This window comes from Phycodurus eques, chromosome 17 (genome assembly GCF_024500275.1).
Source record: "Phycodurus eques isolate BA_2022a chromosome 17, UOR_Pequ_1.1, whole genome shotgun sequence".
In the NCBI taxonomy this organism is placed as follows: domain Eukaryota; kingdom Metazoa; phylum Chordata; class Actinopteri; order Syngnathiformes; family Syngnathidae; genus Phycodurus; species Phycodurus eques.
Window position 1 is genome coordinate 20,464,407 of NC_084541.1, and position 19,007 is coordinate 20,483,413.

The following is a 19,007-nucleotide window of genomic DNA, read 5'->3' on the forward strand; positions in this document are numbered from 1 at the left end:
TGCGGTGACGTTGCTTGACAACATTTTGTCACATTTCGCTTCAAACAGTGTTTGGAAAAATCTTTTTTTGCACATTTACAGCAATATTTGTCACTTTAAAGAAATCCAAAATATTAAATGTTTCACTTGATGTGATAGGTCTACATATTAAATATGTGTCGAAATATAAATGTTCAAACTAAATACAAGCATTATGTAAAAGGTAAATAAAATCAGAATCTCATGATGTGCACATGCTTTTCAACTTATATTCAATTGAACACACAACAAAGACAAGCTATTGAAATGACCGATTAGTGTTTGTGTTTTCGGGAATATTCTCTCCTTTTGAATTTGATGCCTGCAGCACCTTTGAAAAAAGATGGGACAGGGGCAGCAAAAGACTGGGAAAGTTGAGGAATGGTCAAAAAACACCTTTTCGGAACATTTCACAGGTTAATCGGAAACAGGTGAGTGTCATGATTAAGTATAAAAGGAGCAGCCCCTAAAGGCTGTTCACAAGCGAGGTTGGTGCGAAGTTCACCCCTTTGTCAACAACAGTTTACCAACGTTTCTCAGCATACAATTGCGAGGAATTGAGTGATTTCAGCATCGACGCTCCATAATATCATCAAAAGAGTCGTGACCTTCGACCCCTCAGGCGGCAATGCACTTAAAACCGGCATGAAAAACAGATTCCACGTCATGCTTTCAAATAGTTTATTCCAGTTACAAATAACATTTTAGACTATTAGAGGAGGGGGGGAAAAAAAAAAAAGTGTACAAAATCACAAGTGCAAGGTTACTATTGTACAGACGTAAACAAAACAGAAAAAACACTTTGTCATCTTTTGTGGAAGAACCATGAGAGGACCGGTTGCTATTTTTCACCAGCATTTGAAGTGACGAACGGCGGATGGTAGCATTTAATCATCTACGAGCAGATGACCTTCGTGATTGCAATCGCAACTTGAGCGCATGGGTACGAGGGGATGAACGGCCTCCGCTTGTTTGTTCAAACACCCACCCGCCAAAAAATAAACACCACATCATCATCACATCCATCAGCAGCGGCAGCGAGAAAACAAAGTCAAACGAAGCTGGGGCACAGCGACAGTCACCTTGAGCAAAAAAAAAAAAAAAAAAAGCCAAACGGCACAACCTTAAACCCGACAACGTACAACGCAAATACGAGCAGATTAGCACTCAGCGGAGCGCAGACGCTACACCGAGGCCCAGCAATCCTACCTACGTCCATCCCACATGCGAGGCCAAATCCCGCCATTGCTGGCCTCTGGTTGCTCACTGCTCCACTTGGGCCTAATGCAACTGGACAGTAACGGTATACAGGAAAACAAAACAAAAATCCATTATTGCATCTGCAAAACCCCCAAATTTATTGGCGCCTGCTGAAAGGAAATTGGTCGCGTAGTTTTTGTGTAATCGGGATAACAAACAGCAAGCAAATTAATTCCGCTCGCCGACAGTTAATGGATGAAAGCCGGTGCGCTCGATTAAAAAATGCTCGATTCAATCATCGTCATCGTCGCCGTCGTCGTAATCATCATCATCATCATCCTCTTCCTCACTGTCGTCCTCTTCGTCATCGTCTCCGCTGCTCGGCTCGGACGCTTCATCATCTGAGCTAACTTGGTGCGTCTCCTTCACAACGGTTAGATGAACCGCTTCCTCGGGTTTACTGACGCAGCCCAGCATTCGCGCGCGCACACACGCACGCACGCACACACACACACACACACACACACACACACACACACACACACACACACACAAACCGTGAGATGGGCTGCTGATGATGGGAACGCGTAGCCAATAAGAAGGAAGCCCAAAGTGCAATGTTCAGTGATAGCCAGAATGCTCAGCTTGACCCCAGCCAGCGTGCGGCAGAGAGGGGAGGAAAAAACAAAACAAAAAATTTACAAAAAACTACTTCAAGCCACATGAGCATTCATCCAGCCAAAACCAGTTGACGGTTGTCTGGGGTTTGGCCTCTGGAATTGTTAGTTTCTCCAGCTGTATTCACAAAGTGCAAAAAGGCAAACGTGCCGACTGGCAGCTGCTGCTTAAGAGGAAACATTTGTCAAGCTGGAAAATGTTAATCCGCTCATATCATGATGTCGACCCTTACAAACACCCCAAAAAAGACACAATGTGACTAAATTCGCAGCAACAGTTTTATCTTGGAAGGCCTCATTGGCGCATATTTGACACAATCGTGTTTGTCGTGGTTGTGGACGACGATCAGGTGATCAAAACTGCTGCTGTGAACCGAGATCAATTATCTCAAGAACGGTAGAAAGATTCGTCCATATTCACATCTCCTACTTGGCAGTATCAACAAAACAAAACGACAACATCGTCAAATGGAAAAATTTGAGTGAAATGCAGAAATCTGTGCTACATAATATACTGCAATAAAAAGCTTTTTAAAAACTCTCAAAAGGTTCACGTCGGAGGAGCAAACATGGAAGAAAACAGTCCCGAGCCGTCATTAGTCTCTTTCCCAAAATAGTCACACCAGTCCCGAGAGGAAGAGCAGGAGAGGCGCGCCGGCGGCACCTGCGGCCCCTCACCACACGGTCGGGTCCTTGCGCACGGGCTCCTGAGCGCGCATCTCCACGTCCTCGCCCCCGCGCCTCCTCATGTAGAACTTCACGGCCAAGAAGAGAGCGAGGACGATCAGGATCAACGCGCAGCCGGTGACGACCGCGATGACCAGGATGCTGATCTCGGAGAGGGAAGCTGCAAGGGCGAGGGAAAAGAGAGAGGGGAAACAAAACAAAGCAAAAAAACCAGCAAAGATAGGGGAGAAGGTTAAACACAATCGTCGCTGACGTCAACTGCGGCTGCACAGATAATATTTGTCCAAATAAAGAATTTCAGCAGTTCTTCATGCTTCTCCAGTTACATTGACGTCCGACATACCTTTTGAGACAAAGTACATACGTCCTTCTAAATAACACAGATTGTACTGACTAGAACGCACAAAGAGGTGTACATCATCTGGCAGGCTTTCGAGGCAAGTTCATCTCGTTAACTCCCCCGAACAAGCTGTGGACGCGCTCGAGGGCGTTTGCACGTATGGGCGGCCCGTCAGGACGCGGCGCAAAGGCCTACCTTCGGTGACGACGCTGAGGGTGGTCTCTCTGTTGTCGCCGTGCACGTCCGGGCGGTTTCGCACGTTGCAGATGTACGTGCCGTTAAAGGTCGGGGGCACCTCGCGCAGGGTGATGGAGGCGTCCTTTCTCGTGACGTCTCCTGACCACACCGCGTGGCCTTTAAAGCGTCCGCTCTTCGGAGGGTACGCCACCTCCTGGTAGTAGAACACCTGACAAACGTGCACAAACGCACATCCATTTTGGAATCAGACTGTACTTCCAAAATGTGGGAAAAGTGAGGCACTGGGAATACTTTTCGGACGCACTGTCTACGAGAGTACTTCGTAAGCTGGCAATGAAATGAAATGCGATGCCGTGTATTCGTTTCGAGGATGCGCCAACGACACAGAGGACTACAGAAGATGACGCGCCATTCCCCTGGACATGTTTTTTCGAGAAAGCATCCAGTCAAAGTGCCTGTGATGTCGTTACCTCAGTGGGCATGTTAGCGTCTCGCTCCACCGGGCTGCGACTTTCTGATTAGGTTTCGCCTTGCGTAAGATGTCAACGTCACAACTGTGCACAGTCATTGCCTCGCAATCGTTCCTTTGACGGCGATTCGCCACGTGTCGGCTTGTGAAAGACCGCAGCTACAAAGTCGTCCTTGTCGTCGCGTTTGACACGATTCCGTTTTTGACGTACCGACTCTTCTGTTTTAGAGTTCAGCGCCCGGAAGTTCCAGGACACGATGACGGACTGGCTCGACACGGGGTGAGTGGAGCGGAAGGTGCACTTGAGTTTTACCGCGGTCCCGTTCACCGCCTCCACCGCAGACGGAGCATAGATCTCAATTCCCGAGACGAGCGCCGCGCCTAAAATCAAGAGGGCAAAAAAGAAGGCGTCGGTCTCATCGCTAAACTGTTAATGATTGCTGCAGAGTCCGAAGGTCACCACGCTGCAACCGCGCTGATGATGGACGACAAACATTCCAACTGATAAGGCAGAGGAGAATACGATGGCTTCCAGCAAAAATAAAACAGAAGAGCGTTATAATAATGAACACCAAGCAATCGTGAAGGCGAGGGAAGAAAAGAAGAAAAAACAAATAGAGCCACTGCGCAGACGTTGACCGTAGCCGTGCAGAACGACCATTTGGAATGTCCGGATGAAGAAAACAACACACGCATTCAAGCCAAACCCTTTCAATCAAGAAACTCACAAACCAAACTGAATCATTAATAAAACATAGATAGAAAAGCCATAATAAATCCAATACAATTAGGACATGAGCAAAGAATCAGAAAGAATCTTCCACGGTAATCATAAAACTGTTTGAACTTGCTCAAGGTGTTTCCCAATTTGCTTGGCCAAACACATTGTTTGTGTGTGTGTGTGTGTGTGTGTGTGTGTGTCACTACAGTAAATATAATAATAATAAATAATAACATTGAAGCACATACACCTTGTTGATTTAACACAGTGACACACCTTCCCATATCACATGTACCAATCACCACAACGGCTCTTTGCTTGTACAATAAAGAATGAAAATGCTACACTAGGAGGTGGATTATGGCTTATTCCCCTTTTGGCAAGCAAATATTCCCAGCGTCAACTTCCTCCGACTGTCACAGCTGCTGCTGCCACGACGTGAAAAGAAGTGACAGACGTCTTTGCCGAACCGAACGACTGCGTTCAATTTGCCTTTTTTTACAGTGAACAGCGAGTCAAACTGAGTCACGCTCATTTTAAAATGAAGTATTTTGGAGGAAATGGGCCATTTTTGGGGCGCGTTAGCGAGCATGCATCAACAGGACACGCTCAAGATGACAGCATTTGCTACATCAGACAAAAATGCTCAGTTTGGACTGACACTCTCAGAGGACGATTCATTTTGATTTTGTGTGTGCCTGACAGGGCATTTATATATTTTTGGAATATAAATCTTAAACCGACTTTTTCACCTTAGTGAATGGCGGCAGTGTTTGTCTCCTCTGTAACTTTACTTTTATTCAGTAAGTTGAATGAATCTGCAGTGGGGTACTTTTCCCCCCACATCTTTTAATAATTGCTTTTATATTTGAAACAATTAAATTCCTCCGAGCATTGCATTTGATTCTGTGACTGAAATTCCACTTTTTATAATTATGATTATGATTTCCCTATCTTGCAGTTATTCCTTGACATCATGATACTTTCTATTTTCTCTTCTTCGTGTTTCGCTTGCTGGCCGCAGTTGATCACGTCAGCTATAAACTACGGACGTTTTTTCGTACCCATTTATTATTACGACATATTTTTTTCTCCTCGTCTACTTTCCGTTGGCATATTTTATTTGAAGCCTCACAGGCTTTTCCCATTTGCCCGAATTCTTTCTGCTGTTCAGCAACACTCCGTCGCAGTACTTTCACTTCTACAATTATTTCTTTATTTTGACAGCCCGGCCCGATACTTTTGATACGATCAAATTCATTGAACTTTAATCCACACTTATGTCCCTCCTTCAACCATTTTTTCCCCGTTCCTGACTCAATGTTCTTTTTGCTCCGCTTACTTTCCTCTCTCTCTTTTTTTCCCCTCCCTCTTATAATCCTGCCATTTGGAGATCATTAAACAAAGCTTTTTTGGACAACTGACTTTTGGTCACATTCGACTCAATTCACGACTCCCTGAAAAACAGAACAAGTCTGACCCTGAGCCAAAACCTGCGCAATATTGCTGAAAATGGGTTTACTGTGGATGAAGAAAACAAAACAAAAAAACTGCTGTATAGCCTACTCATAAATGAACACAAAGACACGTTGACAAGCTACTGCACAAATGGCACGTTTTAGGAATACCATCGATATGAGCTGGGACGATGCCTGTAGAGTGCTTTTATGTCAATTTAGTCAACCGAGGTCATTAGAAACAATAAGAATTGTGCTTCAAACATGAACGGTCTGAAATCCACAATTCGGTTTAGAGCGCGGGTGTCAAACCAGTGGCCCCGGGGCCAGATCCGGCCCGCCACATCATTTGATGTGGCCTGCAAAAGCAAATCAAAATTGCTCCTTGTGTTCTGGTGTAATAACATTGAGATATTTGCAAGTGTTTTTTTTTTTTGGTTACCAATCCCCGTTTTGAAAAGATATGTAATAGTTGAAAAACATGTTCTCATAGGCTTCTGATTTCAAAACTGCTTATTCATCAATGTGTTGTGTATCCATCCATCTTCCGTTCCGCTTATCCTCACGCGGGTCGCGGGCGTGCTGTAGCCTATCCCAGCAATCTTGGGGCGATAGGCCGGGTACACCCTGAACTGGTCGCCGGCCAATCGCAGGGCACATAGTAACAAACAACCATTCACACCTACAGGCAATTTAGAGTCTTCGATCAACCTAGCGCGCATGTTTTGGGGATGTGGGAGGAAACCGGAGTGCCCGGAGAAAAGCCACGCAGGCACGGGGAGAACATGCAAACTCCACACAGGTTGGGCCGGGATTTGAACTCCGGTCCCCAGAACTGTGAGGCAGTTGCCACACGGCGTACGCGTGACATTTTAATTTGCTGAACAACAATAAAAGTCCGAGTCAACCTCCGATAAGGCGCTCACAATGCGTGGACGTGTCACGGAAGTTTCTCTCGCTCTCACCTGACAGCACGAAGCCTCCCAGGAGAAGCAGCGGAGGCCATGGCGGACACATGACACCGACGAACCTCAACTCGGACCGTCCCTTCGTGAAACTCTCATCGGGGCAGGTGTGGCCGTTCCCACGGGTGCTGGTCGAACCCTCGCCCCCCCCCCCAAAAAAAAACAAGTAAAGAAAAAGAAAACAAAGAAAGAAAAGAAAAGATCCCGCGCGTGAGGTGAAACTCCACTTGAGTCCACCCCCACCGTGTAAATCTTCAGTCTCACCTCTCCGAAGCCCGACACACCTGCTGGGCGGTGTTTGGCCACTTCTTGCACAACCTGTTGCTCTACCTCCTCGTAAACGTTTTAGCTCAAGTATTCGTGAATAGATGGGAGGGGTAAAAAAGTCTCGTTTCCCCCTTTGAATCCTACATTCGCTTTGCAAGTCTCAGCAGGTTTGTTCCTGTGGCACAAATGTTCTCTGCCTCCACCTGGTGGCCAGAGTGAGAGCATGACAACGGAAGCAATCCCAGCATTCAAGGGAGTTGGTCGAAACCGATTGAATCCAAATTGATTGACAGAAATCTTAGTTGCGTTTCCTTTACACCGAAAAAAAAAAAGTTAGTTGAATGTAATATATTGCTTGCACGTGATTAAAATGCATTGAAAAAATGTAAATGTTCGAGGAAAAAGATATACAAGATTGACATATTTTAATCATGTGCAACCCCCCCTCCGTGTAGTCACGTAGTTTAAGCATTTTTTAAAAAGCCATCAAACCAGTGTATGGAAGCTTATTGTTTTTGTTTTTGAATATTTTATTTTGTTTTAAATTTATTCGGTTTACCAATACAATACATGGTACAATTATTGTGTACTGACTGAAATGCAACATGATTGTGAAAAATCCTGCATGCCATTACTGGAAGAAATGAATAACATCTTTTCAAATGTTTATTTGACCAATTAAATATGATTATGGATGTGATCACACTAGCACAGACGCGTATTGCATTTTTTTCAGACAATCTTTTAGGATTGGTTTTTCTTTTTGAATATTTTTCATTTATTTTCTATTTTATAGAGTATTTTTTCCGTTTTCACGAGTTTTTTTTCTGTTTTTCGGAGTTTTTTTAATAGAATAGTTTCTTCCCCATTTTTTGAATATATATATAATTGATTAAAAAAAACACAAAAATATCCAGACAAACAGATTTTTTTCTTCTATAAAACAGAGAAAAATATTCCCCAAAACTGTAAAAAAAAATAAAATATTCAGAAAAACAGGGGGAACAAATTTACTCAGAAAAACACTACCAAATATGAAAGAAAACAAATTTTTAAAAATTACTCAGAAAAGATGATGGTTTTTTTCCCTCCCTCCCGTGAATGCAAAACGCTTTCTGATTCAAAGATTTATGAGTGGTAAATAAAGGAGGGGAAAAAATAGAAATCTAAAACCGGAACTCGAGATTGAGTTGAGGAAAGCGTCTGAACATAATCCCATAATTCATTGCGAGCCGAGCGCGAGAGTGAACGATGTCGAATGTATGTTATGGGGTCGAAAATGGCCATAAAAACGTCTGCGAGGTTTTCAAGTGTGTGCGGCGCGTGAACACAGTTTGTTTGTTTTCGCAAAGGATGTGACACGCCTTCTTTCTTTTTTCTTTTTTTTTTTCGCCTCGCTTGGAGCAGCAGCTCGGTTGTTGGAGCGGCAGCTCGGTTGTTGGAGCAGCAGCTCGTTTGTTGGAGCAGCAGCTCGGTTGTTGCTGCTTCGGCAAGCGAGCGTCTCGTCCTTCCTCCGCGGCCGCGTCGTCAGCTGTCAAGTCGACGCCACAGCTCTCGCCAGCCTCGAGAAGCGACGCCCTGCGCTGTGCCAGGTGCAGCCCCGCTTTTGTTTTTTTTTTTGGTTTTTTTGCGACGGTGTGCTTTTCGTGTGAAAAAAACGCGAGGCTCGTCGAGCGGCTGTTAGCGTCTCCAGCGTTTAGCGAGCTAGCAAGCAAGCAAGCTAACGGCCACTAAAGCTCAGCTGCCGTCGACGCTCGACTCGACTCGACTCGAGTCGCTTGCGGGCTTTGTAAGCAGCCGAAGTCTTGCGGGTGCACGTAAGGCCGCGCCGTCTGCTCGTAAAACGTTCACGTGCTGCTGCCGCGCGGCTAGGCTAACGTGTCAGCTAGCTGCCGCCGATGGCTTTGCTCCTCCGGCAAATGGCGAGCTGCGTGCACATCCTGCGCAGCTTTCACTTTGCATCTGGAGTCGTTTTTGTGTGTGTGTGTGTGAATTCGCTGCTTCGTCAACGCTGTGGCCTCTCGTGCAGGATGAGCGGCGACGGCGACGGCTTCAACCCCGCAGCGGTGGCTCAGCCGGTGGAGGACGCGCAAGGGGATGGGCGCTGGATGGCACAGGTTGGTGGCGGCGCCGTCGTTTGCGTCCCATGTCAGCTCCGAGAATGGAGAGAAACCACTGATTCCCGAGCGCTCGTTTGCCGTGACACATCATCACGTTTTGCCCTGGGAAAGGATTCGGATGCTCAGCAAATTCTTTATTCGCTGCAGTGAATGTAACGTTGTCCATCTGTTTATGCCCGAGATGTATAGTGACCACTAGATGACAAAAGGTACACAAACGTGCTGCCATTCAAACAACGCGAGCGGTTACGAAGCACGTTCGGCGAAACTGGCCCAGATTTCACACTAACTGTAGTCGATTGAGACGAGATCGTCATTGTTTCCCTAGCTTTTACTGTATGTACTTGTTTTTGCCTTTTTTGTTTGGAGGTGTACTGTAAGATTTCTGTAATGTAAAGTACTGAATGTGTCTTGGCTCATTAAAGGTTGGGAAACACGGATTACTGTAAACATAGAACGTTTCCAGCTATTTCTATACCAGCGGCCTCCAAACGCTGACTGCGCCGCGGACCGGTACCGTCGTAGGGCAAATTTAGAAAATCAGATGCATCCACCTGTGCTCCTGTACAGATGTCATACTGGATTTGTCATGTGATACGCTAGTAAAAAAAAAAAAAAAAAAAAAAGTAAGCCCACAAGCTAACAAAAATGGGGAAAAAGCCAACCGACGAGACAGCAGATGAGCCGTCAACATCCATGATAAAGAAAGCTGCCTTTAAGTGACAATATCAGCATTCCTACTGAAACTATGATTGGTTACTGGTGGTTCTCTCGCAAAAAGCCCACTCTGCCTATTTTTTAGCGACAGGTTCCAGACACTCCAGTTCCAGAACATGTTTAAGATTTTGCCTCTGGCAAAATGTTAACTTCCTTTTTGTGCTGATAGAATTTGAGCCAATGCACTCCGAGCACAACTTTATCCACCTTGTTTAGTAGTGCCACATGGTCGGGGTTGCTGAGGTTAATCCGCTGATGCTAATTGGACTGAGGCGGTCTGCTGCAGTTCAAGATCGCTGTCAGACGGGACGCCAGACGTTTCACACCAGCACTGCAGGATCTGGACGCACTATACCGCAATTTGTGGGGGGTAAAAATAACGGCAGTAATTGATGCCCCCTCTATTAACACTTGAATAGATTCAACTGCAAACTCAATTTACAACATTACCCTTCAAAATAAATGGCTTCCAGATGATTTCATTTTAAATTAGTTTTTTGTGCTTTAGTTATTCTAGTAAATGGAAGGGGATAGGCTCCAAAGGGGGGAAAAAGTTGTGCCAAGCCATTGCTGTCCAGAAATATGTGACCTTAAACTCTTCTGGTTGGATTCCAGTTTTTGTGTACGCTGTACTGTTGACGACCGTAACATCCCAAACTCTTTCCTGACAAGACTGTGGTCATTATTTTGCAGCACAGCCGATTTGTGCAGGAGTGCAAAGACGCAGAACCAGATGTGCTGTTTGTGGGAGACTCGATGGTACAACTGATGCAGCAATATGAGGTGAGATCTGGCGTTTAGCTTTTCTACAGAACCCAGCGAAGGCGGAATATTATTTCCACTGTGTGCCCTTTTACACAGTGAGGTCAGATACTCGCATACGTGACGATAACAGAGCCGGGCTGCCGGCATCGGGTGTGACGTATAAAATACGTGTCAAACTGCAACAATTGCTTGTAAGACAACGTAGCTGGAGACTTGAGCGCCCTGTTCCGGCATTATGGCTTTCCCTCACACGGAGACGCCATCCCAAGTCTGTTACGGCTCTGATTCTACCGCTGCAGGCAGAATATTCCGTGCCAGTGCTATTTATACAGAACAGCAATCTGGTAGAAAAGCAAAGCTTTGACAGGCGTAAAATGGGCTACGGGAAAGGCAAAGCTGACAAATGTTACGGAACGTCCGTATTTTGTTACGGAAATTGCTGAACGCTGACTCGTTACGGCCGGGACATCGGTTGTTCCGGATAAAATCCAACGTCTGACATTAGCGAGCCAGTACGATGCTGTGTCCGGCCACCGTGACCAACATTTCATCAATGAATTTGATGAAAAGAACACATTATAGTTTTAAAAAGGTTATTATGGAAATTCAGACAAATTTGGAGAAATTGTGCTGCAAGTGAATTTTTGTCGGTTGCAAGCTCTGGGAAGGTAATTTAATTGCTGAGAGGAAAAATTGGGCGTATATTTGAGTTGTCTTGTGTTTTTCCGTCCATGCATTTTCTATCCCGTCACACTGAGGTGGATTCTCGTAAGCAATTGCAATAATTGTGTTCACTGGCAAAATAACAGAAGTGCCTGATTTTGTATGTGCAGGTGTGGAGGGAGTTGTTCTCACCGCTTCACGCCCTCAACTTTGGCATCGGCGGCGACACCACCTGCAACGTCTTGTGGCGGCTGCAGAACGGAGAGCTGGAGAACATCCGTCCCAAGGTCGGTCCGACTCGGCCGCGCACGCCAGCGAACGCGGCGAGCTCGCGCGCACACTTTGTCCCCGAAGCGCGCTCGAATGCGCGCTCGGCGCCCCTGACCACGCCATCTTGGCTGGATCGGGAGCAGGTGTTACTGCGTTTAGATAGTCAATAACATTTGATGTTCTGCTAACTGACTTTAGTGTTGTTACCGGTTGTATTTTGGTAGAATTCTATTTCCGTCGGCTTGGTTAGATTCTCATCCAATATCAAGCACCTTTGTTTTGCTTTTGTTTGTGTTTTTATTTAAAAACGGACTTTTCTTTGAATTTGTTGCCCGGTGCATTTTAGTCACAACTGTTTGTGGTGGTTGACAAAAAGAGCACTCGTCACTCGTGATGAAGTTGTGCGTGTGTGTGTGTGTGTGTGTGATGTTTTAACATTTAATTTACATTTGTGTTTGAATTCATTGTATTATTGTGTAACAGTTATCGCTGCCACTGACGGCTGGAGAAGTCAAATATCCATGTTAACTGGGAGGGCTGGCAGTTAATGACATTCGTTAGGTGCAATGTGTATAACCCCTTTTCATTTGTCATTAAAGTTAAGTGTTTTAAGATTTTTTTGTTTGTTTGATCGTACTTTTTGGGCAATGTTATTTTGAAAGTTTTCCAAATCAAAGTTGGAACAGTTTCATGATAAAGCCCGTGGCTGAACTTTGAGGTACGGCTGGCTGTAATAAGAAGAGACGAAGCAAGAAAAGTGTGTTTGTCCTTTCACTGGGAAAAGTGTGGGTGTTGAAATGCAAGCATCCTCCACAGGTGTGAGGCCCCGAAATAAGAATTAGAAACACTTTTATAAGCTGAGCAGGAATGTCATTGAGCGCAGTCATTGTGGTTTTCATAATAGCAGCAAAAGTCTCCAACAAATGAGGCCCGCACAACACTGAAAAGAAATTAAAGGAGTTTAACGTGTGTCTTTGGTTTTGTTCAGATTGTGGTGGTGTGGGTAGGAACCAACAATCACGAACACACAGCAGAGCAAGTTGCTGGAGGAATTCTTTCCATCGCAAAGCTGCTCACCTGCCGTCTCCCCAAAACGAAAGTGGTCGTACTGGTAAGTCGACTTGTGTTTGCTCCTCATGCTGTCGAACACGTACGAGCAGTTGTTTAAAGCAGCGTTTCCGCACCTCGTGTTACACGGGAAAAATCTCACCGCACCCAAAAAATGTCACAAAAGTATGGAATTTTTTTTATTATTATTATTATTTTTTTTTTTTTTAATCTTTCACTATCACTGTTGTCTCACTCTGAGTGTGCCTGACTAATTCTGTTGTATAAATTGCAACAGGCAGGCTCGTTGGAAGCGCATTTTACTGGTTCTGCCTGTCACTATACGTCACTGGCATGGATAGATGAATAAAGATACTTTATGTGTGGTAAAGTAATCTTCATTTTCGAACCAGTTGAGTGAAATTGGATCATTTCTCCCTGCAAATCTGATGATGTTTCGCAGCACAGCATATGTATTATGTTTACCTGATCAAATCATTTTCATAGCATTGCCCAAAAAAAATGCCACAACGGCCGTGAGCTGAAACATCAAAGTGGACTCCTTAATGGTTTTCCCTGTCGCCATCTCGCGACTCAAATGAAGAAGACGAACGTTTTAAGACTGGTGCTCGACTTCATTGGCAGCTCGACAATCGTAAAATTAAAAAAAAAAACACACAAAAGAAGAATGAACACAGTAACATTTGTTTGGTGGTTCTTGACAGAGCTCGGTGTTTTATTAGCTGTGACATGTTGCTCAAAGTCGGCGTTTGCGCAGACAAGCCAAGTGACGACGAATCTTACGTTGATGTTGGGCTTGCATTGATTTGAAACCAAACCGGTCCTCAGGGTTTGTTACCGCGGGGGGAGCGTCCCAACCCGCTGAGGGAGAAGAACGCCGCCGTCAATGACTTTCTGCGCTCCTGGCTGCCTCGCCTGGGCCAGGTCCAGTTCCTGGACGCCAGCGCGGAGTTCGTCCACTCCGACGGCACCGTCGGTCCGCAGGACATGTTCGACTTCCTGCACCTGACGTCGACGGGTTACCGCGTCGTGGCCAAGCCCCTCAGCGACCTGCTGCTTCAGATACTCGAGGAGACGCCGGAGGAGCGAAGGGCGTCGCTGGTTTGAGCGGCCGAGCGGGAGGAGGGAAGGCACCCTGAGACGGGCGGGCGTGTCTCGGTTTTGATGAGCGGGACGTCGGCGTGGGCCCTGTCGAGGGAGAGAGACGTCGCTTCGCTCGTCAAACGACTCCCTGCCTGAGACCTTGTGCGACCGCACCGTCAGATCCAATGAAGTATTTCTCTTGATTTCTCAGCACCGTTACTCACTGATGTGCACAGCCTCATTTCTTCCTGTATTATGTCATCACGGTCAAATGTTGACAGCAACTCCGGTAACATGAGATGGAACTTGCATGATGTTTGAAGTATGCTCATGGGGGGGGGGAATGATACAAAGTGCTTAACGTCCTCCAATCATTACTTTTTATTTTAAAGGTTCACAAGCCGTGTGACAAAAGATTTGCCAAAGAGCACAGCAAAATAGCGCAGTTTTACTGATTAGTAAGCTGATCACCTTAATGCTCAGTGTGCTCGAATTCCGTAAGTATCGATGTGTCGGAGGTGAATCCAGTTGAAATTATTCGCTAAACGTTCACGCAGCGTACTTGAGCAAGCCAACAACATCAAGTTACATCATCAAGCGAGGGAATTGTTTGCAACAGAATTGAAGACTGGTTGAAACACTTCTCATGCGCGCTGTTCTGCATCCTGACATGGACAAATAATGACACTCTCTCCCTCCCATTCAACACTTTGATGGATATCCAGTACAGTATTTTCTTTCTTACGCACCTTTTCATTCTGTGACTTTTTATTTTAAATTTGTTGTTGTTGTAATTTTATCCACCCGTTGTGTTTCGTTTCGTCATTGAGCTCTCACACAACTCTGCCCCGTTTGGCTCCCCTTCATTAGCCAATACTTTTTTAGGAATACAAATTTGCAGAAGCTACTGAATATTATCATGCTACCAAGACAAAAACACATTTTGGCAAGCTTATGCTAAACCTTCTTTATGACTCAACAAGTCACATACTGAGCTTCAAATTATCTGACGTTTACTGCTGTCTTAAGCTCTGCGCAGCACGTGCTGCGCGTGTATGATTGTGTGTGTGTGTGTGTGTTTGTGTGCACGCCTCCAATGTTTACGGGAGCGTTTGTGTACAGCGTGTCTGCAAGTTGGAGCGGTGCGAGTGATTCGAAGTGACCCCGCATGTATATAAGAGACGTGCAAAGGATGTCTGTAGGGGATTTAGACTGTGGGAGTCTGTCAGTGTGTTACGTTATTTTGTGCACTTGTTTGGCTTGTTGTCTTGTTATTGAGTTAAAGTAAAGCATTCCAATAAAAAAAAGAAAAAAAAAAAAGAAAGAAAAGCAAGGCCAGAATTCATTTGTGTCTGAGTGGACATGTTTGGAGTCCTCTTGTGCTTGTGTTTGTGTGATGGATAGACAGACGGGTACGCTACTCGCAGAAAGTAAAGCATGTTGCGTCATTTCAGGATGAGCCTAAAATACACTTGAAACTTTACAAGTGAACTTTATGTCAGTCTCTAAACTTTATTCTATGCGTCAGTATTTTTTAGCAAATTGATTCTGTAACTTTTTAGCCCCAAAATTCGACCAGTGTGACTGTGAAATAAATATCTGGATACTGGACCGTGCAGGTGAGGTTTCCTGCATTCCTGTTGGGATTCAGGTATACCTCCATTTTGGATATAATTAACAATACAAATATCGGTATCATTAAAAGTGCTAAAAACACATGCATGTAAAGACCGCCTTGCATGAAGCTTTCATGTTATTTCCTTGCATCGATGCAAGCGATTGATTACCTTTTTAAAACAATGTTGGATCCATAATGTCGCCTGGAACACATCAGATGAATATGTTGCATGTTTTCATATGGTTGTAACAAATATCCCATACTCACATTAGTAGTGCAAAGATGTAAATTAAGATGGCAGCCCCTCTGTAGAAAGTAGTATAGCGTTATACAAATTGGATATTCTTGTTTTTGTTCCAGTTGTCTGAAGTAAATGTGCCTCTTTTTTTTTGTTTAACCTGCATGATGAATTATTCCTGCGGTTTAAGATGCTTACCAACAGGGAGCGCTATTTGTTTAAAAGATGGAAAAGGCTGCTACATACTGTATAGCCTTATCATTTTAAAAAGTTGGTACCATTCGCTAGCCACTCTTTTATGACTAAGATCACTTTCGAGTTGAAATGACTAAACCCTATTCGTCACGTATGTATCATTTACAAGTTCGTGTTCCATGTGGCACTCCGTGACTTCAGCTGGACTGTTCATCAGTTCTGAAAAACGTCTCTTGCGCCTTATCTCGTGTCAAGGGCCTAGCACGTGGCACGAAAACAACGGCGGTACAGCTGCCGCACGCTTGCGGCCGGAAATCACGTCGTCACGATTGTCGGCATATCAATCTCTCGACACGCTCGGCTCCCTGCTGTGTTTACCTTGCCGTCGATCCGAATCGGAGGGAATCCTGCCTTCAAGTCAATAGTCTGCGCGCTTGGCCGCACACGCTCCCATTTTTCTGCTTCGTCTCAACCAAACTCTGCTCGTAAAGTTCAAACTTTATATTCCCAGCAGGCATTTGAAGTTTAATGATCAAATCTACATGGCGGCCATATTTGCTCTTCAGGCACTGTTACCCGGTTACGTTTGGCTTCAGTTCAGTTCTTTTTGTCACTCTGGATTGGGAGAGCGGGTTTTTTTGTTGTTGGTTTTTTCTTTTCTTTTTTTTTTTGGAAATGAATTTTATCTGCTCCCAAGTGTAAGCACGGGTCAGTGCTCATTGGATCCTTATGTCGTCTGCTTCACATAGCTTTATTATTGAATTGTATCTACCAGTGAACAGCAAAGTCCAAAGGTGTCGGATGAAGTCTTTCAACAAGATTTTGGTCTGTGCAAGTGTGAATTATGTCGCTGTCCTACAATCTGTGTTGTAGCTCATCGCACTGATTTTGGCGGCTCACACGGCGTGGCGTCAGTCCTCTCAGGTTCGACCACATCAACTTCAAACTCACCGAACCTTGTCCTTCCCGTCCCGCATTGTGCTCGCCCCCGACCCGTTTTTTGGATGAATTCACTGATAAAGAGATGCGTCCCAATATCGTTGTCGAACAGGCGTCGGTTCGCAAACTTCGGGTCCAGATGTAACGTTGGTCCCTGGTCAATTTCCATGAAGTCGCTGATTGTCAGAGTAAATTGCAGTGGAACCTCACCGCATATTCGGTTCTTTCGCCTATTTGCATTTTGTTTTTCCAAAAAATATCAAGGCCATTATAATCAGCGTCAATTATTCACAAATTTAGGCTATTTCAAGGAACGAAATGTATGGTTTATTTCTTTTTTCTTTTTTTTTTACTCTCATGAAACTGAAGTCAGCAAATCATCGGGAATAGCTCTCGGTATCATTCAGTACAGTTCTATCACAATAATAAACATTGTTCAATTAATAACTTCAATCAACAATATTATATTTGTAAGGGCCGAATATTTGATACAGCTTTCGACTTGGATATCATACAGTGCACGTGGTCACGATGTTGTTGTGGCTGGTCGACTTTTGCCAATGTTTTGAACATTATACATTTTCCTAAGTTTGTAATTTGTATCTTATGAAGTATCTCATTAAACAATGAGTTAATTGATTTATTGGTTATGGTTATGATATAAATAGGACTGAAATGAAATGTTTTACATATGCAGTTAACATTTTCATGCAATTTAATAATCGACAAATTCATTAAAATCAAACTAATGAATACAAATGAGTGAGGTATGACTAATGTGTGTTATTTTACATTTACTTTCCCCCCCCCCCATCTCAAAATGTTCTGGCTTCTCTACGCGTTTTAAAAATCAAACGTGGCCCTGGAGCTGAAATGTATACGCAGCCCTGCACGAGATCAACAAACACGGCTGTTAGTACAAACAGGAAGACGTGGAAGATCTTTGTGAAGCGGCACAAAGTCTACTCCATCAGCAGGTCATTGGACGTCATCGACGCCAGCGCACCTCTCGATCATCGTCTCGGCGCTCGACCTAATTCAGCAGGTCACCGGTCAGGTCGAGCCATCCTATTTACTTGCGTGACCTTTCACCCCAGGCAAACACTTCTTGATTGCTGCCCGTCATGAAGTCCCGCACACGTGACCGAAGGAGGCTGCCGCAGCTGTCAGTCGGCGGCCGGGACCGTTTGTGTTTGTGTGTGGACGCCCGCTTTTTTTTTTTTTCTGCGCTCATCAATTACGACTTGTTGTCAAAACATACCAAGCGAGAATGCAAGTCTGCTTTTACTGGCAAGGTTTACAATGGTGCTAAGATGGTGTGCGCTACACAAAGTGCATGTTGCTATTATGCAAAGTTTTTTTTTTTTTTTTTTTTTTTTTTTTTTTTTAAACTGTAAGGGAATGTCTTACCATAAAAGTAGCAATTTGTAAAGTTGGGGAATCCATGCTGTACTCCAATACCTTTTCATACCTTAAGGAGTAGTGCGAGTGACAGAGTTTGGCTTGCAGGATTACATTAAAGGGAACATATGATTAAAAGTGACTTTTTATTTGCTTGTATAGGACCGTCGGGTCTCTGCAGTTCCCGGCCAGCCATCAAGTGTGAACTTAAACAACCAAGTCAATCTTTTGTTATCGACCAGCAAGAACTTCTCTGCTGGCCTAAACACCATCGGGGGCACTTCCCTACAGTACATTTCAAACCTAAAGACAGCAGTGCCTTGAGATACGAGTCACCCGACCGACGGGTTTTTTTGGAGATACGAGCCGTCATTCGGCGAGCGCAAACCTGAGTTTCGAGGGTTCTATGGTGGCAGTAAACTCAATTCAACTCACTTCACAATAAGCAGCACTTTAACTTGAATGGTGAACATTTAATTAAATTAATGCCACTCTCAGTTGAGGTTTATGGTCAAACTAAGCGTGAAATAAAGAGAATTACAAGTTGTGAATGTAAAACAACCGCAGCTTTGGCTTAGAAAAGTCTGCTAGCTTAACGCTAACAAACAACCACCAAATGAATGGAAAATGCCATTGACATGATAACAATTAGCATCGACGACAGTCGGGGGTTCAGAACCCTTTAAGAAAGGGATATTCCGACACATACGGTGGAACAACACACACAGACATATAATATAATGTTACTCACAGGCATATATTCTGCAACCTTGACACAAATTACACCAACTTACTGAGTGGTAGGGCAGTGGAAGACGTGTCTTCTTTTTTGTCTCCCGGCTGCCGAGGTGGGCACAGCAGAAGCCGCAGCACAATGATGGCTGAAGCATTAGATCATGAGGCACAAACTGTTTAAAGCTTTACATTCTTT

At 44.6% G+C, this 19,007-nt stretch overlaps 2 protein-coding genes across 3 annotated transcripts; one reads left to right on the forward strand and one right to left on the reverse strand.

The window, feature by feature from the left end:
- Nucleotides 1–685: 685 nt before the first annotated feature.
- mpzl2b (myelin protein zero-like 2b) lies at nt 686–7,180 on the reverse strand. 2 transcript variants are annotated; one of them, XM_061703277.1, is made up of 6 exons: nt 6,997–7,180; nt 6,733–6,871; nt 3,801–3,970; nt 3,118–3,328; nt 2,574–2,742; nt 686–1,678 (listed from the first exon to the last, which is right to left on the reverse strand). In XM_061703277.1, the coding sequence occupies exons 2-6, from the start codon at nt 6,782–6,784 to the stop codon at nt 1,510–1,512; spliced, it is 771 nt and encodes a 256-aa protein (XP_061559261.1). In that variant the 5' UTR covers nt 6,785–6,871; nt 6,997–7,180; the 3' UTR covers nt 686–1,509. The 2 variants fall into 2 exon arrangements, with proteins under 2 accessions (XP_061559261.1, XP_061559262.1); XM_061703278.1 differs by lacking the exon at nt 6,997–7,180 and having other exon boundaries at nt 6,733–6,990.
- Nucleotides 7,181–8,394: 1,214 nt separating this feature from the next.
- On the forward strand, nt 8,395–15,011 carry pafah1b2 (platelet-activating factor acetylhydrolase 1b, catalytic subunit 2). The gene is made up of 6 exons (XM_061703250.1): nt 8,395–8,591; nt 9,029–9,116; nt 10,530–10,619; nt 11,435–11,551; nt 12,523–12,645; nt 13,431–15,011. The coding sequence occupies exons 2-6, from the start codon at nt 9,030–9,032 to the stop codon at nt 13,707–13,709; spliced, it is 696 nt and encodes a 231-aa protein (XP_061559234.1). The 5' UTR covers nt 8,395–8,591; nt 9,029; the 3' UTR covers nt 13,710–15,011.
- Nucleotides 15,012–19,007: the final 3,996 nt, after the last annotated feature.